Source organism: Cygnus atratus, chromosome 2, assembly GCF_013377495.2.
Source record: "Cygnus atratus isolate AKBS03 ecotype Queensland, Australia chromosome 2, CAtr_DNAZoo_HiC_assembly, whole genome shotgun sequence".
Taxonomy (NCBI): Eukaryota; Metazoa; Chordata; class Aves; order Anseriformes; family Anatidae; genus Cygnus; species Cygnus atratus.
In genome coordinates, this window is record NC_066363.1 from 111114043 (window position 1) to 111133948 (window position 19906).

A 19906-nucleotide genomic window follows, 5' to 3' on the forward strand; every position below is an offset into this window, starting at 1 on the left:
CTGGGATATCCAACTTTCTCTCAAGTGAGAACCAGTTACAAGAGAGGGTAGTGGGGAGGCATAATCAGAAGGTTTTCTGAGGGTAAACAAAGGAAATTGAAGCCATTCATGCTATTATATTGTATTTATTACTTCATATTTGTTCTTTTTATTTTAAGGATATATTAAAGAGGATCTTGCTCCCTGTCAACGTCCGAAAAGGCGGCAGCCTTATGCTGTAATGTTCTCTCCGAAAGGCAAAGAGCAGAAGACATAAATGATGGGGAAGTAGGGCAACTTGAAGAGCATCTTTCCTGTCCTTAGATATTTATAGTTAATATAAACTTGAAATAGAGAACTGTGTTTTCCACAACGACAAATCATTTCATTAAATATGTAAATTTTATAAAATTCATTTGAAAATCTGAAGTATGTGCCAGGAAACAAAACTATTTAATGTACGTTTGTTTCATATTGTGTTAATACATTTTGTATTAATTTTTGCACCTGTCAAACAACGAGTCTCCTTTTTTGTCTTTCTTTGAAGTCAACAGTTACAACTTCAGCAAATCCTGTCTAATCTTTATGTTATTAAGTAACTTCTTTGAAGTCACTGAGATCACACTTGTTCTTGCAAGGTCTTAAACGCCTGTCAACGGGAACAGAAATGCAGATTTCGTAGGATGCTTTCATTTTGCACTGGATTTTTTTATATAACCTTTTTCTTATTGCAATAATAGTTTTATCTACTTGTAATAAAACCGTATTAAATATGAAAGGTATCTACTGTTAATAGTTCAGAAGTATAGAAATCCATAGAGTCTAAGCGTTTTTCTTACAGTGTTGGGGCAAAAGGTACAGCACCATGTTTCTACATTGTTTAAATTAGAATATCAAATTTTTCTCTTTTTAATTTGCATCTGTTTGTACTCAGTTCTATGCTTTATTGGTAAGAAGATAAGCATTGTTACATTTAAATTTGGTTGACAGCTATGCACAGAGTTCTCTTAGGCAATGCTGATTGCTGTCCACTAGGTTATGAAGGATTCTGTAGAGGTGTTTTATGGGAGAGTAAGAACATACAGTAGCACAGAGGCAAGGTAATGCTTTTACCCAGGCAGACAGGCCAAAGATCACTGTAGGATACTTAGGAATAAAATAGTGTTCTAGGATAGAGAAGAAGAAAACGTTCAAGCAGTATGCAACCAGGGATAGGCTCAACCAAAGAGAATACCTTTTAAAAGGAGATCATAAAATAAGCAAGTATTTATATACCTTAAGCCAAAATAAAAGAATAGAAAGTATAGACAGATTTTATATAGTCGTATAAAGTGAAGATACATTTATACATATACATATATACTATATAAAGTGTAGTGTGTGTGTATATATAAAAATGTATCTTCCTATTCATGTATTTTGTTTATTTAGACGTGTTTGTGTTTTTATAAAAAAAGATGTATTTAAATATTTGATGGATGGGACCATGTAGTTCCTTGTGCAGTTATTACAGGAGTGGCTGTAGGGTCTGCTGGTGGAGAGGTTATGGCATACCCCTAGAAAGACAAAAAAATAAATAAATCTAGGCTGCACTAAGAAGCACAGAATCCTCTTAGGCTGACATCGTAGGCCTTGCAGAAAAATAGAATAATGTATCACCCGGCACTGTCACCATCCTACCTGCTTAGTTGATTGATTTGTTGCCTTAGCATCACACAGGAATGTCCTATTGCGTGGCAAAGGCAGAAGGCCAAATAACAACGACAATCATTAGTCATTTCCATGTTTACTAACACGTGCTGACAGTAGATGTTTACACAACTGTAAACAGTACTCATTTCTTGGAGCAGTTGGTCAAGGAATCCGTGCGAGGGAAATCTAGTTTCCTGAAAATTTGAAGACTGAAGAAAATTGACAAGTGCAGCCAAAATTGGAAATCTTGCAGGTATCTTGAAAAATTTTATAAGACAACAATAAATGCCCTGAATAAATGTTTAGCCAATTAAAAAAAAAAAAAAAAAAGCCTTTGACAAAGAAGGTAAGGTAGGAGGTTGCTTTTAATTAGGGAGAGCCTTTGCAAAGAAGTTATGTTCACAACAAAAGTGGAGACTTATTATAACACAGCAAATCCTAAAATTCATTGTGAAATAGGCTATATGAAAAACCAGTTTCTTCTTTGAAACAATATTTATAAGTAATTGTCAGACAGAGGGAACTTTACAGTGAGTCAGTAAATGATCGTACTAATGTGAACATCTAAAAGGTAAGGAAAAAAGAAAAGCTAGATATTTTTGCAGTGATGTTCCTTTTTTTGACCGATGTTCATCACAGAAGTGCTTAAGGAACTTTCTTTGCAGAAAAGGTAAGAGGAGCTGTTGTACAGTGAAGTGGCAGAAAACATCAATGAAGTGAGTGTCAGCAAGGTGGCGGCACTGGGGAGTGCTCCTGTGGATTCCAAAGTGAGGAAACAGCTTAGCCCTTAGCTGTAGCATGGAATTTGTAGCGAAAAGCAGCTTTGCTGTTCAAGGAATACAAAGTGACAATTCTGCCACCAGATTTTGAAGAAGACTGAGATCAGTGGATCCCGCGGCATGAATAGTTTTATAGTTTATTGGAAACAGTGAGCTAATTGAAAAAGTGTGATGAGCAGGATTTGCAGACCTATGGATAAATATAATGTGAAGAGTTGATGTGACTTTTTAAAGATGAATCATTCTGCCTGTCTTTGTCTCTCTGAAGGTGTAAAAACAGGGTTCTGCTCATAGCAGGTATAAAAGAAGTTACCTCATAGATTGTACCTGTTTAAAGGTGCATCAAATCTTCACAGAGGGAAGAGGTTATAAGAGTTCTTCTAGGACTTCTTGCATTCAGCCTAATTGTGTTTTGAGAAGGCAAAGTAGAAAGTTGACTAAATTATTTACTGTGAAAGAGGACACTGACAGAACCAGAATATAGAAGAGCAAGGGAGAGGGCACAATTTGCAAAGCAGAAGGTAAGACTTAATCTGAAAAGGAAACACAGAACAAGGGCTATGATAGATGCCAATGAAGTCATGAAGTGTGGAATCCGTAAACAGGAAGCGTTGCTCATCAGGGGCATCAGGTAGCAGGTTCAATTACAAGCAGAAGGGAGCATTTCTCTATGTATCCAGCTGAACTTGGGATTAGGCTATGGAACCACCGCGGCATATTATGGATACAGAAAGTTTGGGCAGGTTAAAAAGAGAATATAAAGTGGAAAATGGTCATCAAGGATGGAATGTGTTAAAGATACTACTGCTGCCTCAGGCATTCCTTAAGTTTGGGTTACAGGAAACTGGGAGAGTATCCTAGGGGAAGTATCTGCCTCCGTATGTGTCCCTCAGTATAGCTGTACTTAGGTTCATGTTACACTTACGATACTGCCAAAACTCCACAGAGTATTTACTAGAGAAGCTTACTGGCTGAGATGCCATTTCCCCTTGAAAATGTGATGTACCCCATCTTTTGGTTTGTGTCTGCCACTCGAGCAATAGCTTAAAGAGTTACGTTGCTAAACATGCATCACATCCCCTGTATCCACAGATCTGTAGATGTGAAGCTTGCAGAAATTAACCATTATTTAGACTCTGCCATTTGATAATAACTTTTACTTACTTTATAGTTCCACAGTGTTTCAAGTGAAATACAAAAGGCAGCTTGCAGAGGTTTTGGGTACAGAAGAATGAACAACATACAGTGAAATGAATATTTTATCAAATTTTTTTTTGAAAATCCATTGGTGTTCGTGAGGATAGTACTACTCCACTAGAGGACAGTAAGGAACTGCTTTTACATGTAAAAGAATAAGAACTACCCTTTCCATTCTAGTTAACCAACGTTTTAAGAGCTCAGTTGTCTTAAAAATTCAATCTCTTGTCCATCTGCAATAATGCCAGGAAAAAAAAAAAGTTTACTATTGAGACCAAGTTTCATCTTGATGAGATCAGATAATTAAAAAATCATCTAGAAGTAAAAATAGAAACAATAGCTGAGATACTCTATGGCTTCCCTTTCAAAGAGAGAATTTCCTAAAGAAATACCAGAAGTCTGAGCAACTTCTGTGTACCAAAAATGACAACTAAAATTGACAAATGTTAGAAATTAAGTTACTGTTTTCTATTTGCAGTAAATTTTAGTATTAATTTGTAATTATAGTTTACCTATATTTTTATCATGCTTTTGAAATAATGTATATTTTTTGCCCAGAGGAAATGCAAGAAAAAGGGGGTTGGGATTTTCTTCAGTTGTATTCAGGTATCAGTACCCAGCTGGGAATCTTGGAATAGCAGTGCCTCTTGGGTCATACCTGCGCCACCCCTCACTCTTACCAGGACAGCTGCAGCTATTGTCTGGTTTCCTCATGTTGTCTGTGACAGCATCTTGGGGTTCGGATGTATCCACATGCTGCCTATTTTTGTTTTACGAAATAAGGGAAAAATATGGTAATTAATGCTAGGATTTGTGCATCTTTTAAAATGAAAATGCAGGTATAGGGTGCTACCACGTTAGCCATGACTGGAAGGAGCTGAAGACTTGATGTTCATATGGGTAGCTTCATCCCACTTCTGTTGATAAGAATCTATCATAGTAACAATCCTCAAGGAGCCAGCATCATCTAAAAACACATCCATTTGATGTCAAAACCGACCCCATTGGAATAGGTTGAAGTGGTTTCTGAAAGTCAGCTTCTCTTAACTTAGATCCAAGGTAGTACTCAGCAGTTCCAGCAGTTTCTTCAGTAGTAGTGGAGCACAGAGCATCGCCCCTCTGTTATTAGGAATTGCTAGCATATATTCACATTCGTGATGTTAAGACACTTCCACGGGCCCAATAGTGGTACAGTTTTCAAGCCAGTGGCCTAAGGCCGTTCCCGAAATCATAAAGATAGCAAATGGCTGGCTTCAGTGCATCCGAAACGCTATCTGCCTGATCCACAAAGAGAGCCCAAAAAAAGTTAGCTTTTGATCATAAACTGTTTGTTGGGCTGCTTGGAGCACAAAAGTCAGACATTGTTAAAATGTCCACAGGCAAACTGTTCCTTTCGCTGCCTGCAAGGCCGTCCCGGTCATTAGTTGCTTTTAATTAGTTGTGCTTTTGAACTTTGCTGCTCTCAGACAGAGAGGATGAATGGCTTAGCCCTAATGAAGCAGGAGGAAGACAGTGTCTGTCTGCAGATTAAAGAGGAATCCTGTCAAAAAAACAACATAAGAGAGCAAAATACAGGTGGAAGAAGAGCAGATGGAGAAGAGGTTGGTGTGGTTCTTGTTGTTGATGCATCCTGGGGTATCAGTGGGCTCTTCTTTTTAGAAATACCGCTAAAGTCAATTTGATCTCATCAGCCCTAATGCTCAAAGAAAGGGCTTTACTGAATTTAAACGGATCAACTGGGGAAAATTCGGAAGAAAGAACGAACATTACCTTTCTCTTCCACGTGTAAGTGCAGAAAGACTGCTCGGTCTGAAGTGATTCACTGTGCTGTCCCTGCACAGCACAAGCGTAACATTTACGGGGGTGTTCTCTGTGTATGAGTATGAAACAACAGCCAAGGGAAGGAGCGAGACAATGCAGAAGTAAGTCCAAAGATCCACTCAGTGGAAGATGGACCGGGACTGCTTCATGCCCACGTGGAACAATTTAATTGGATAAAGCCTGAAATGTAAAGCATTTTCCCCAGAATTCCTCTTTTTTCTCTAGCCTGTGCTTTGCGTGCAGCCTTGGAGGTCAGTTTGCGTTCCTGTATGTGTCCATCACATGGAAAATGATGTGCTGTAGACAATATAAACAGCGTTGTCCTCTGTGAAGTACGTTGCTGATTACAAAGTGATGTGTCAGCACTGCTTGGGTTGAACTTCACAGTTTTGCGAGTGCTGTGACATAAAACAGGGGTGCGGTATAAAAATACACAATGCATTCATACCATCAGGGTTGAAACGATGGGTGCTATAAATATGGAGAAATCTTCCCTTGATGGTCATGTTAATATGAGATTCTTTCTGGGTTACAATTGCCTTCTTTCTCCGACTTCTTAGTACAGAAGGCTTGCCTCTCCTCCTTAGAATATGTTTAGGATGCGCTCGTGGCCAGGCATGTGGCCATTTAGGTACAAGCACAGCGGTGGCAGAGCCCCCAGGCTCCCAGGTGGCTGGGAGCTGGCTTTCTTTCCATCCCCACCAGGGCGAAGAGAGGCACTGGGCGCCTGCAGGGAAGGCCAAGGAGGTTTTTCTCCCACCATCGACACTTATGGGAGATAACCCTACCCGGCAGGAGCCGTGAGAAGGACAACTGGAGACTGGTTGCCCTTGGAAGGTTTTTGTTGGCATTCCAGCTGCAGCCATGAATGAGGCTAATCAGAGTTTTCATGTGGTGATGAAGCAATATATTTCGACTACGCTGCAAGAATGACCGTCGTTCTAACCACATCTTGGAAATACAGAAGTTTGCCCTTTTCTTGTTATTTCTGAGTGGTTTACGTAGAGCATCCTTGATGTTCTTACAAATGACTTTAAAAGGAGGAATAGAAATCAGTTAAGTCTTTGATTCACGTATATAATTTTTATGCTTGAAATTCAGCACCAACTCGAATAACTATTTTGAATGAATTCATTTTCAGTGAATTAATAACTCACCTCACTTTGTCTATACTTAGCCAATGGTTTCATAGGGAGAAGGCTTTAAAAAATAATATAATGACAGAAAAGAAAAGAGCTTTATATGCCTGTACTCCAAAGCCAGCAGAAATAGCCAGGAGACCAGGCTGTGGGTCAGATGTTTGAAACCAGAAGCAGAGGAGACAAAATTCAGATCCAGTTATCGTCTTACATCTGTGTGGTGATAAAAGCCACCCATTACCTCATAGTTAAAATTACCAACTCGATGAGTCCTTTTAGGGCGGTTTTAAATAAAGTGAGAATAAAATAAGGCTAGATAGGAAAGAAATGATGATTTTTGGACCTTGGGGAATCTGTTACATGTGCTTTACTTGTGCCCTTGGGTAAATCAGTTGTGGGAAAAGATAAAGAGATTAAAAACAGTCTTTGAAATGACATTCCTAATGACTCACCATTTCAGAGAGCTTGGGAATTTAAGCTGCATTTGAAAAGAAGCATAAAATAAAAAATGCTAACATTATCTTTGATAATGTGTATCAGATAATGAATTGATATGCTTTTAATGTTGAGCAGATGGCCCAGAAGAGGCAATTATTTGAATTCCAATTTTCTTTTACTTCAGTCAGTTTACAAAACTGCAGGTACCCTATCACACATGCATAAGGATGAATACAGTTAGAGCCAAGACACCGATCCTTGCAAATCAGAAAAGCCGATTTACTATTTCTATTCCAGGGAAGCGTCCAGTATCTCAAATTGTATCAGCGTTCTTCTTTGGAACAAAAAGACAGGATTTTCCACAAAGTTACGTCTAAAAGAATTGGGTTTGAAATATTAAACTTGCTGAAGTATTTCACTCTGTCCTAATGCAATTCAGTTTATATCATTGCTGTCAGATGAGAAGAAGGCAAGAAATTCAAACACATCATGACAACCCTCTCTGAAATCACTCTGCTTTTTATATGCACTTCTAAAGCATGTTGCTTGCTGGGTATCAAGTGAATGAATAATACTTTTTGGTTTGTTAGCCTGCCAAATGCACTCTATTAATTGCTAATGAATTGTTAAATGCCTGGCAAATCACTCAGACAAAGCAACAGAATTTCTGAAATTCAGTCCCAATAATTTGACACTTAATCAAGAAAAAAAAAAAAAAAAGGAAAAGGAAAGATGAAAAGATACAAAGAATATGCTTTTAGCCATTCTTCCCTCTCCTTCTCCCTTGATCTATAATCACACCAAATCATTGGAGATACAGCTCCATTCCTCTCAAGCCTGTGTTGAAACAGTTAAGAGTTTAAGAGTGACAGGGGTGTCAAAAACTATTCCTCTTATTCCTCAGCCTCTGAGTATTGACACAGGGTATTTTCTTAGTGAGGTTTGAAAGGCATCATGAGTTCCTGAGAAAGGAGTTGCCTCCGTGCCTCCTCACTCTATGTCCTGCCTTGGTACCGGAGAGCATTGGGCAGGGGAGCCTTGGGGTGCCTGCTGGTGTCACCTCAACCTGCACACTTCAAGGCATCCTGAAGGGGCTTCTCCACATCAGGATGAGCAAGGGAGGCTTTTGTGTAAACTTTGTCAAGGTGTTAGATGACCACATGGTTCTAACTTAGAATTCTGTACACCAAGATTTCATAATTCATTAAATGTGACCAATACTTCTAGAAGACAAGTATTCACTTGTATACAGTACTGGGGGTCTCTAGGCCATGCTGGCTGTTTACAATTACTGCATTTATGATTTCTCCAAAGAAAGGGGTTCATTTATATAGGGGTTTCTATTCCTTAAAACAAATGTGAACCAGCACTGAAACAATAAAAAAAAAAGTTTCCCTTTGTGATGAAAACTAACTCCAGTTCAGCGTACATAAAAATGGATCTTGTACGCTTTTTCAGAAGGAAACTTCTGCAGAATCTGTTTATCCTAGGATTGAACTGGGAAGGACATGAGAAAACAAACACTAAGACCTAAGGCATTTATTACCAAGAGACTACAACTGATTATTCCAAATGAGTATGTAAACTGGACGTGACCTACTCCGGGGGCTCTCACCCATGTCCCCACAACTCCTGGTTGCACTTTTTACACCAGGCGAAGTCCCCCGTGAGCTGTAGCAAGCTCCGAGTCATTCTGGTGGAGGCAGCTGCCTTCAACGTGCAGTTGTGAGACCTGCAGGAGTCTCCCGAAAGCCAACGCTTCATTTTTCTACCATTCCAGATCGCCACCAAGAGGTGCCACCCTGCTTTCCTCCCAGAGCGTGCTAGCTCAGGGCCTTCTTCACTGCTCACTCCCAGAGGGAGACCAGAAGTGAAACCGGGAGGGAGCCAAGCCAAAGCCCTTGAATGCTCAACCACACTGGCCCAAGCTGCTCCTGGGCACACCTGGGAACTTCAGAGATCCAAAACTTGTTGCAGGTGAAGGAAGAAAACACCCAGCCCTGTGCACACGTCAACTTTCTGGCTGCCGAGCTGCCTGCCACTGCGGATTTTGTCAGATGAAGCTACGAGAATTGGTCCCCGGACTCTCAAATACTTCTGTGGCATACTCATCATCTCTGAAGCACGCTGTTATTTTTAAGCAAACCGTCTTAGTTTAATATCTGTCATATCCCTTGAAGCTTGCGCATTTCTTCCAAATCTCGTCAGCTCTCCTAAATCCTAGGCTTACGTACCTTTTGAGGAACAAAACTAATGTTTGCCTGCCAAGCATTTGTCTGCTTTCATCTTGGTAACGTATTTCCCTCAGCAATTTCCCATATCGCTCGCAATTCTGGATCCAGGCTTGTGGTAGCTAGCTGCAAGTGCTTTCAGAGGGGGGGATTGTTGCAAAGGGTGGGAGACTCAACACGTCTGGAGCATGCTGAATTTAAGCCATCGGACAGCAATGTAATTCACACCCCATCACAAAAAGCTTGGCTGTAGGTTGGGTCACTGGCAGAGGGAGTTTGGTGTGAAAATATTCTCTGATTCCTCAGGCTCTGGAAGTTGTGCTAGTATAAGGATGGCTGAGGACCTTTTGTAAGACCTTGGCCTGTTCCACAGCTGCTTTCAAAGCCCACAGTCCGGATTATCCCCCTACTCTAGTGGCTTTCCTTGAGCCCTCATATTGGTGACTGGTGAATCAAGTATTTCAAATTGGTTTACTCCATTTTAAATCCTACTTGCCTCTTTTTCTGCATTTTTTTTAACACTTAGGCTTTGGTAGCTATATCTTATATATGTATTTGTGCTATAGACTAACCAAGAATAAGTCATACAAGTGGAAAAATATCAGGAACGAAGTAGGAAAATAAAGTAATGCAGTTCTTTCTGTGGTCGCTGACCCCACAGACTACACAGAGAATATCTGATGCTCTTCAGATCTGGCATCCTTTTGAAAAGTAAAAAAGGCTATATGATAAAAGACCTGCAGCTCCTTTACCATGTCTGGTGTCAAAGCAGAGGATCTGTGAACTTCCCCAGCTGAGGAGCCCTCTCAAACCCATTTAATTTATTAAGGCTCTGGGATAGCAGAGGCTCATTCACTGCTCCCAAGTGGCCTGTGTGTAACTTCATATCAAGGGGGTTTGATAAAGTGTGAACACGTGAAATTTCACGATTTTCCTGGCCTATTGGCAGCTCTTTTGCACTGCCTCTCTTCTGCTAGTTATTTGTGTGCATTTAAGTATTGCATTTCTGTTTTCAGACCATTCCACTTCCCCATTTTTACCACCATAATGCTGTTGATGGTCATGGTCTCATCACCAGGCCCCCAGCTATTGCCTTGCTAAGGCTCCAGCCGCTGCAACCAAACAATTGCAGCAATTTCTGCATTTATTTAAGCAATGCACACAAAGTGACCCCGACAACCTGGGAGGGCAAGAAGCTTTCTGTACGTCAGGCCTAATACTGTGAAGTGAGGTGACACAAGGCTGTGTCCGAAGCTGCTGTGCTGCATGGCCCTGTGCAGGTACGTGCTTGTGCCCCTTGGGAATCCATCCTCGGCCTGGCTGCTGCCTGGGGCTGGATTCAGCAGGATGACCATGCCCGCAGGATTTGTTCCCTCATTCTGCAGCTCTGAGCACAAGATCATCGGCCTCAGGACCTGGGGCTGCAGCTCCCTCCCAGTACCCAGTTGTCAGTAAAACTTTCCAGTGAGCGAGACCCCCATAAGGAGGTGTCAGTGATGAAAAGCCAACCCAAGAAGAATCCTCTCAGCCTCAGTGCTGATCACACTCATCAATCATTTACCTCTGCACCTTCTGGTGGCACCAAAGCAGCAATATCGGCACAAGTCCCTACAGCTCGTGCACAGATGGTCTCCCACGGCTTGTGCTGCAGGAGAACTCTCAGCATGAGTGAGAGGGCTCATGAACGGGGGAACCACCCAGGTTATTCACGGGGACAGTTTACATCCTCAGCTTTGGGTACTAAACAGTGGAAAACAAGGCAGGCAGTGTTTCCTGCAAGTCTGGGAATTCTGACCTGTTTCTAAACAAGCATCTGTTTGCTCTGAGCATCAAACCCATAAACAAGCACAGGAAAAAACTTCTTGCGAAAGCAGTGAGATGGAAAGCTTTCAAACCCTTTAAAATTTCTGACATCCTTTAAAATTCCCATATAAAATTCCTGAGATGTGTTTTCAAGCAGAAACATCGCTGAGGCTTCCTGGCTGGGTTGGCTGTGGCAGTTCTTGGAACAGCGGAGCAAAGATGGCAACCGCTACGGGTGATGCCCAAATCCTCTCGCCAGGAAAGCAAAACACACAGTAGAACTAGTTCATCTTGATTCATTTGTCTGCCTTTTGGTCCCTGGTGAGCCACTTTCACTGTGCAAGCGTTGTTAAGCATGAATACCTGGTCCACACTCCCCCTTTCCCCTGCAAAGTAGCTTTTATAAGCTACGCATTGATACGAGGCAGTCCTGTCACGTGTGAGAGGCACCCACAGCTGGGGCTGTGACATGTTCCTGGGCTGAAGGCTTCAGTTGCAGCCCTAGGCTGAAAAAAAAGGGTAAGAAAAGGAAAAAAAAAATCATCAATGTGATGATGCCTAAACAGAGCCCGCTTTTCAGCCCCGCTGATGTTTTCTTCTTCCAGAGGGATGCGAGTTAGACTGCAATTCTACCTAATAGCCTCGTGGTAAGAAAAAGATTAAATATCAAAGGAACACACTAATCCAGAAGCCATACCACAGTAACAGTGGATAATACACCAGCTCCATGGGAGTAGTGGACAGAAACATTCCCAGCCCAGAGCAATGCTCTCAGGTGCCAGTGCCACCGTGTTCCTTTCTTCGCAAGCCTTGCGTCCCATCCTGCAGCACTCTGAGAGCTTGGCCTGGTCCTCTTAATTTCCTTGACTTAAGTTCCTTGACACTGCAGAGCCACCGTGGATGTGGGTCAGTGAGGGACAGGAGCTGGGTGAGGGCAGGGAGGAAGGCGCTGTAGAGGCAGGCCGCTTCTGGCAGCGGTGCAGGTTTCCAGTCAGGGCGGGTGCAGAGAGGCCCATGAGAAATGTGCCTTGGCCCTCAGGAGGCTGCGCTGGGACTTCAAATTCAGCTCTCTAGAGGACAGGAGGTCGATCCCACTTCTCAGCAGCTGCGTGTTGTGTAGGAAAGAAACTCTAAAGCGAAAGAGCTGGGTGAAATCAGACATGTAGGGTGTTGCCTGTGCTCGAGCTGCAAAGCCCTCTGGCTGTGCACGCCTTCAGAAAAGGTGTGCGGCCCTTCCTCTCGCCTCCCCCAGCACCCACCCGCCTCACTCCACAGTCAGACATTCCTGGAGCAGGGGTTTCCAAGGCCTGTACCGGGGCAGCAAACACAGACATGTGCCTGTCACAATGAGCAGTCAATACTGTGACCCAAATGCAGGATCCCATCCAGGCTGGTTCTGAGCATCTCCAGAGAAGGAGACTCCACAGCCTCTCTGGGCAGCCTGTCCCAGTGCCCTGTCGCCCTCGCAGTAAAGAAGTGTTTTCTGATAGCCATGGGAAGACCAATACATCTGCTTGGAGGTCCACAAAACCACAGCTGTGACTGAAAGAAGGAATACAGAAAAAGCCATGGTGAAAGCAGCTTCCTAGGCCTTGTTTTAGGACCTGTCTCTTCCACAACCAGGCCTTGCTGTTGTATTTTAGGCTGGGGGTGTCCGTATTTCCTCATGAACACCCCCGGGTCCTAGCACAACCTCGGGGTACATGGCAGGGCTCAGCAGTGGAGAACATGAGGGCCTTTCTGCCTTGACACTCGACTTGCTGCTCTAACGCTTTCTGAAAGTCAGATTTCTGTTTATTTATAGACAACCGAAATGAAAATATTATGTCTACTTTCATGTGGCAGGCTCAGAAAACAAGAAACAGTCACAGGAAAAGCATTTGTGATGGAAAGTTGCTGTCCTCTCACTGGGACCGTTTGGTCTGTGAGAAGAGAAGGAAAAGAGGGGGGGGGGAAGGGATATGTATATATATATACATATGTATGCATATATATAGTCTGCATGTGTTTATATTTTAAATATATATTATATATAGAAGTAAGAATCATAATCTCAGAAGAAACCAGTATGAATATTTCTCATTAACATGAGAAGAAATAATACTGGTTCTTATAAGGGCCGGAAGGCAGCAACGTGTGCTCCACGGATGCGCACGTCCTTGGTGGGAGCTGGAGGTCTGGACATCGGTAGTTTTGGTGAGGGCATGAATGAAAGACAAATAAATCCAGGCTCCAGCTCCCACCCCAGCTTTCCTCTGGGAAGCCTCCTGGCACGCTCCTTGCTCTCTGGGTTTGTGAAAAGCAATTATAATGTCAATTATATTTTTATTCTTTCCCTCTAATAAAGAGCATCCCTAAGAGTGTCTCATTCACATGCCTTTCCTCTACTGCACCCAGCATTTCTCCAGCTTTGGCCAAGCTGGCAGCCCTGACCCCCTTCCCTCTCTACCCACCACATTGCCTCTGTGAGCCCCGAATCCCAAAAACTCAGCAGCATCTAAAAATATCAGCATATATATATATACATATATATATATATATATATATACCATTGGAGGCCCGACTCACCCGTGCAAAGTGCCATCCTGCAGTATCAGTGCTACAGGGAGTGCAGAAGGTGCACGTGGCCTTTGCACTGTCCCTGCCAAGGCAGATTGCATTGCTGCAAAGTACTTGCTGGGGACCAAATCTGTCCTCGCTGGAGGAACCTGCTACACCACAACAGGTGTACGTGCCTTTGTTTCTACTCCAAAAACAGAGTGCAGAACAGAACTTTAAGAGCAATTTTGAAAATTGCTCTCTTGTGACCTCAAAAAAATACATAATTTTCTATAGGAATTGCACATATGAAAATTCAGGGAAAAAATCTCCCATCAGGAAGACATTTTCCTAGACTTGGCGGATGCTACAAGCAGTGGAGCCCAGCGCATGTGCAAACACAACGTGCCTCTGGCCTGAGCGGGCGAGCAGCGCATAATGGGGCAAAAATCACACGCGGTGACACCGGCGAACATGCGGAGCACGAAACCCTCTGCTAGCTCTCCCAGAAAAATAGCCTTGAACAAACCAGCCCCAGGCCATTTCGGACGGCAACAAAGCTAACAACGAAACCAAACAGAGAAATATCCTGACAGACTTCAGCTCAGTGAGCAAACAAACGCAGAAACCCGGGTTCCAAAGAGCGGGGGAACTCGGTTATGAAACAAGGTTTTGGTACAGAAGGAAGCTTAAAGCCACCGCTGGTGATCAGGCAGGGAGGAGGAAGGTCGCACTGGGTGTCAGGCCACACTTCACACACACACAGCTCGTTCAATCAATATTTGTCCTGGAATCGTACCCAGTGGAAAATTTCGAATTGAAAGGTCAGCATAATTCAGTGCTCACTTTCATTCATGCTGCATGCTTGGAAGAACGCGCGTTTTTACATCTAGCACAAAATAAGCTTCATAAATCCAAGGATTTTTTTTTAACCAAAAAAAAAAAAAAAAGACAGACACATCTTGGAAGTAAGCCCTGTGTTCGTAATGCCTTTCAGTTACACCTTCAGCGGGACAGGGACCTCTCGCCTATGATTTTAGCAAAGTAACCGTGGCACGAGGGAGACTGTTTAAATCCCCAGGTTCTGGACCTAATGGCACAAATCCACAAACGTGGGTGAGAAGTGAAGGCTCCAGAAACCTCCCCAAAGCCGGGAGCATGGGCACTGGTGCTGCCCTGGCACGCTGCGAAGGGCTGCACTGGGATTTATCCCCGCCGCCCCTGCCTGCCTCGGCCACGCCGGCATCAGGGGTTTTATTTAAGGTCACTCCAGGAACAGCGGGAAGATCTAATCCCGTGATCACCAGACAGCTGTTACCCCCTGCCTTTGTGAAAATGATGATCTCAAGTTGAGGATCTTGTTGCCTTGAATCATTGTTTTTTTTCCCCCCCGTGTGTTTGCCATAACAGATTGTTTGCTCGCATTCAGACTGTAAGGTCATGACTCAGTTTTTTTCCCCCTATCAAGAGTTAAAGGAAATTTGAGTGTGTGCAGCCCTAAACATGGACTTTAGAATTTGGCTCCAAAAAAATAATAATAATTAAAACACAAACAAAACAAACTAAAAATAGAGAAAAAAAACAACGCTCTTGCCTAGTGACTTAATTACAACATATGCACAAAGCACAACAAATCATCCAGCTCACTCAAGGCTGTGATACAGCTGATGGGAGGCATTCAGATAACTATCACAGGGGCAGGACACCTTGCAGTCCTTAAAATAGCGTTGTTTTGTGGCTAACGTGAGGTATTGATACTCTCTAAGACAGTGCACAGGGTAATTTCAGCCACGCAGGGGAAAGCTCTGCAAAGGAGAGTCCAGTTACAGAAAGAAGGCAAATACAGAGGCAGGATGACTGCTTCCAGTCACAAGCTTACATGGAGAAGTTTATTTTAACAGCCTAGCTGGAAATTCACTGGAAAAACAGCTCCATCAGCCCTATCAAGAAGAGTCAGCACCGAGATGATGTTCCTCCGTCGGTCTGCCCTGCCAGAGCACCGTGCTCCAGCACAAGACAAAGCACAGCCGTGTCCTGCATCAGATGTGCTGTACTCCTCATGCAGCTAATGAAAAAGGAAAAAAAGCCCTTAAGTCAGTCACGCCAAGTTAAAGATCACTCTGATGGACTTCAGCCTTGCTGAAATCAGCCACCGTGCACGCAGCGCCGCGTTGCTTTCAGAGGGCAGAAGGATGAGCGCAGGGCACTTCCCAGCTCGAGGGACTCCACACCTGGGGGAGCTGGCGTAGCACCATCCTGGTGCGGTCACGGCGAAGAGCAGCCCTCTTTCTCCTTCAAACCACTGCTCTTCCACCTGTGCACCTCCTTCCAGTGAAAGCATTTGCCTTCAGGTTAAATCTGACCCATGCCACCGTCATCTGGGGAGAGGAAAGTCCCCGTACAAAGCGGGGCACCCCGGTATACTCCCTGAGGCAGCATTTATCCTGAGAATAAACAAGGCCGGCACGCTTCACGTGCACTACCAGCCTGCTTCTAGGGGAGCTGTGCTTTCTAGGCTTCACCCACACAGTGCTATTGCTTTTGCATTTCATAACACTTGCAAGGGAACACTCGGAGCGGGGAGGGAAAAGAAAGATCCTCCGTGACCGTGTTCGGCACCGAGTGTTACAGTGCCCTGCCGTACCTGCTTGCTGGCTCTAAGCTGGGGCAAAACTGCAAAAATTCAGGCACGATTCAAACGATGTTTCATGGGAGTCACTCTTAATGCTCTGTGATGTATTTCTTTAAACAGCCATACATTTGGCCTTAAAACTACTTGGCTTGGTGCCCTTCAAAAACACCTACTCTAGAAACACTTGCACATTGAATTTAAGCATTTGAAGTTCCCGGAAAAACAGCCCTACTTTCATTCGTCATTGGCTCAGCCTTCACGGTCCATCATCATCCTATTTTCCTCTGCATCCAGGTGTACTTCATATACAGCAATAAAAGCAAAACAACCCTCAGCCTACCTTGTTCTAGTTGGCAAGCAAACACTAAAGTCTCAAGACTAGCAGATGGCTATTCAAACAAATTCACGTCTTATCAAGCTTACAACGGATTAACACACCCATGTTTTTGCTGTGCAGTTCTCCTCTGAGCTATAAAGATCGTTCTAAAGACAGAAACTGCAAACGGCTGTTTCCAAGGGTACAGTATATGCTTCATGATACATTATCAGAACAGCGGCTCCGCTGAAATGCTGGTTAGGTGTTGTAGCTCGTCACTTTGAAATTCCTGTACCTTCTTAAGCACAAAAATACAGAGGGGTGGCAACATGCCTTTGCTGTTACGAGCAGGTGGAAATTTAAACCAGGAAGTTTCTTGATATTAGACAGAATGTCAGCACTAATCAAAGCTTTGATTAGAGTTGAAAAGGTCCCTTCCAATCCGACCCATTCTGTGATTATTTATAGTCTGTTCTTCTTTGCTTCTGTTTCTCAGAAACGTGTTTTCCACCCTCAAAAATAACAAATCACTCAGGTGAAACTGTACAGGAAGGAGGGACTTCGTGGCCCCTTGTAAGCTGCTGAGGTGGCCTGAACCAGCAGTGCATAAAACAGGGCAGACAGCAGATCTCTCCTGAAATGTGCTTCAGTTTCTCAACACTAAGCAGCGATCCTACCTTATCACCAACAAGCCCATTGCTCCAGTACTTTTCTTGGAGGTTTCTACTGGTGCCTAAAGTCTTCTGAGTCTAACACACCTTCAGATTTCTTCAGGGCCAGCTCACCATCACCTGCCTTAAGGATAAGAAGGGAAATGGCATACACAAGGTCCCCTTGCCTTCAGCAGGTGGATGCCTCATGGCCACCCTCTGCACTTCAAGTGAGGTACAAGAAGAGTTGCACCAAGACTAGAGCACCAGCAAGGAAAGCCAGGGCTATGCCAGCAGAGACAAGACAGTGATGAACCAGCACTGAGAACAGAACTAGAAAAGTTTCAGCAGTGATTACAGGAGGAATAAGGACAAGACCGGAGGATACAATTCTGACATCCTTGTTTCATTTGTTTGTAGGAAAATGGTATTTCTGGACTCATAGTACCAGATGGGACATGATGGGACCACACTTGAGGTTTCATTTACATATGTCCCCTTGATGTACAGCACATCCGACTCCATTTACTGGGTAATTCCCCCCAGTTTACAAGCTTGCCTTGAAATTTGAGTCCCAGCCTCCTTACAATTTCCAGTATGTCCATTCATTATCTGCTGGTTAAGAACAACAGATTAAGTTCTGTCTTCTTCATATCACTTACGTGCGTAACAGCTACTTTGCTGGCAGTTTTTACAGTTAGGAATTAAAAATTAAGCAGATACATTTGATCAGCTTCAGTTCAGGGTATGAACACTCAGAATACTGATTCAAAGAAATATTCAGCTAGCTACAGCAATTGCTTCATTCTCTGATGGGTCATATTGATTTTTTTTGTTGTTGTTGTTTTTGGTTTTTTTGTTTGGTTGTTTGTTTGTTTGGTTGTTTTTTTCCCCTGTAATCCCTTCTTTCAAAGGCATCCTTGAGAGAGCTTTGAAGTTCCACGTTTTTTTCCCGTAAGCATTACTCCTGCTGCAAGTAAACATTACAGCAACATAATACTCTTACAATATACAACACAAGACCTTGCTTCTCAGAGGAGATATGCATTGAAGGCAGCTGTTAACATGAAGCCAGATTCTAATAGGCTTCTTCACAAAGAATACTACTACTTTAATTCACCTATAGTCCTATTAAAGTGTATGGGATTACTGCTGCAGCATGGTGCCTTTCAAAAGGGTTCCATCACTGGGATGCAGCTCTTGGAAGCAACACCATACTTGCAAGGAGGGTGTGAACAAGCTTTTACTATTGAGGATCTACTAGCTAGTCCTAATGACAGTTTTAATGTAGCTGATAGCATCTTGCCTCACTGACAGAGTAGAAAAAAAAATAATTAATTAGTTCTGAAAATGAGTGAATGTAATCCAAATATCACAGAAAAAAAATAATATTTACCGAGAATTAAGTTTTGTGCTAAACCCCAAGTTTTTAGCCAGGAGTCACCTTCTCTTGCTATAGAAGCCTCTTGCTATGAGGAAGCTTGTTCCCATAGGAACACAGTCATGCTGGCATGATGGAAACAGCTAAAACATTTCCAAAAACAGCCAGCAGAATAGTTCTGCTACATATCCTTGTTATTGCTCTAGTTTGAGTGTATTCATTATGTCCTATTATATCTGGTTGGATTACATCCCCGCAGGGGAAAATGAAATATCTATCTCTATATATATACTTGCATATACACACACACACACACATATATATGTCTTTGGCTATATATATATATATAGCCAAAATCTAGTTAATTCCTTTTTGGTGTGTATCTGAACATTTTCTTTCTTTCCTGAGGGGCTAGCACAAAAAAAAACAGCCACCTCCAGAGACGTTGCAGTAAATTAGAAATAAACTATTTATTTTCACATTGGAAGAAGGAATTACTGGTGTGTCAAGCTTCCAAACAGAAAGACCTGCAGATGCACCAAATACAGACAAAATGTCATGCTAGCAGAGCTGTTCTCTTCTGCTACATTGCCACATCTTTGAACCGTTCAGTTTTCTTTCTGGCCATTAACTGAGTTTTATTTTGTGATAAGCTTTAGAATGGATTTCACAGACTTTCTCCAGCATTTACTTCTTCACAGCTTAAAGGATTTATCCTTTCCTTGGGGCTCAAGGAGGCTTGAATTTTAGTCTTTTGATTTGAATGCAGTCTCTCTTCTCTGGCTTTCTTTTACACTTAAATGCTTCTTTTATTTAAACAGCCCCATTGATCTCAGCATAAAGATTATTACATGAAGGTGCTGCTCAGTCGGAGTGGAGACAGCAGAAGACTTTGGATCTCTCCTGCTAGGGGACCACTTTTCCATTTGTTTCATTTTCTTTTTCTGCTTATTTTTTCATTTTATTCATTTTCTTTTGGCAGTTTCCTGCCAAAACTTTTCTGAGGGAAGAAGGCATCCCACTCAGACCATTTTTTTGCAGTTTTAGTCTCTATCAGACTATGCAAGACGTGCATATAACAAGTTGTGGTTATTCAGGGTAGGATTGAGCTGCTGTTTTGCCCCCTGAATTGCAGCCAGCTGTCTCTGGTCATTCCTCTGAGGATGAATTTTCTGTACTTCATGAAGGCTGGACTCCCTCCCCATCCAACACAAAAGCAAGCAGTAGGATTTAGGGGTCTCCCTTCACACACATCTTGGTGTGATGAAGAAGAGAACCCATTCTCCGGACATAACCCTTGGGCGTCCATG

The 19906-nt window shown here is 42.9% G+C and overlaps 1 protein-coding gene across 4 annotated transcripts in view; it reads left to right on the forward strand.

Moving 5' to 3' along the window:
- RBBP8 (RB binding protein 8, endonuclease) overlaps window positions 1–788 on the forward strand; it is a 34372-nt gene extending 33584 nt beyond the window's left edge. For 3 of the 4 annotated variants that reach the window (XM_035564083.2, XM_050708456.1, XM_035564085.2), the window contains one exon: window positions 159–749. In XM_035564083.2, the coding sequence (XP_035419976.1) occupies window positions 159–256 (98 nt within the window). In that variant the 3' untranslated portion in view covers window positions 257–749. Of the gene's footprint in view, window positions 1–158 lie in introns of all 4 variants that reach the window. The other variant, XM_035564084.2, reaches the window with a different exon arrangement.
- The last annotated feature ends 19118 nt before the right edge of the window (window positions 789–19906 follow it).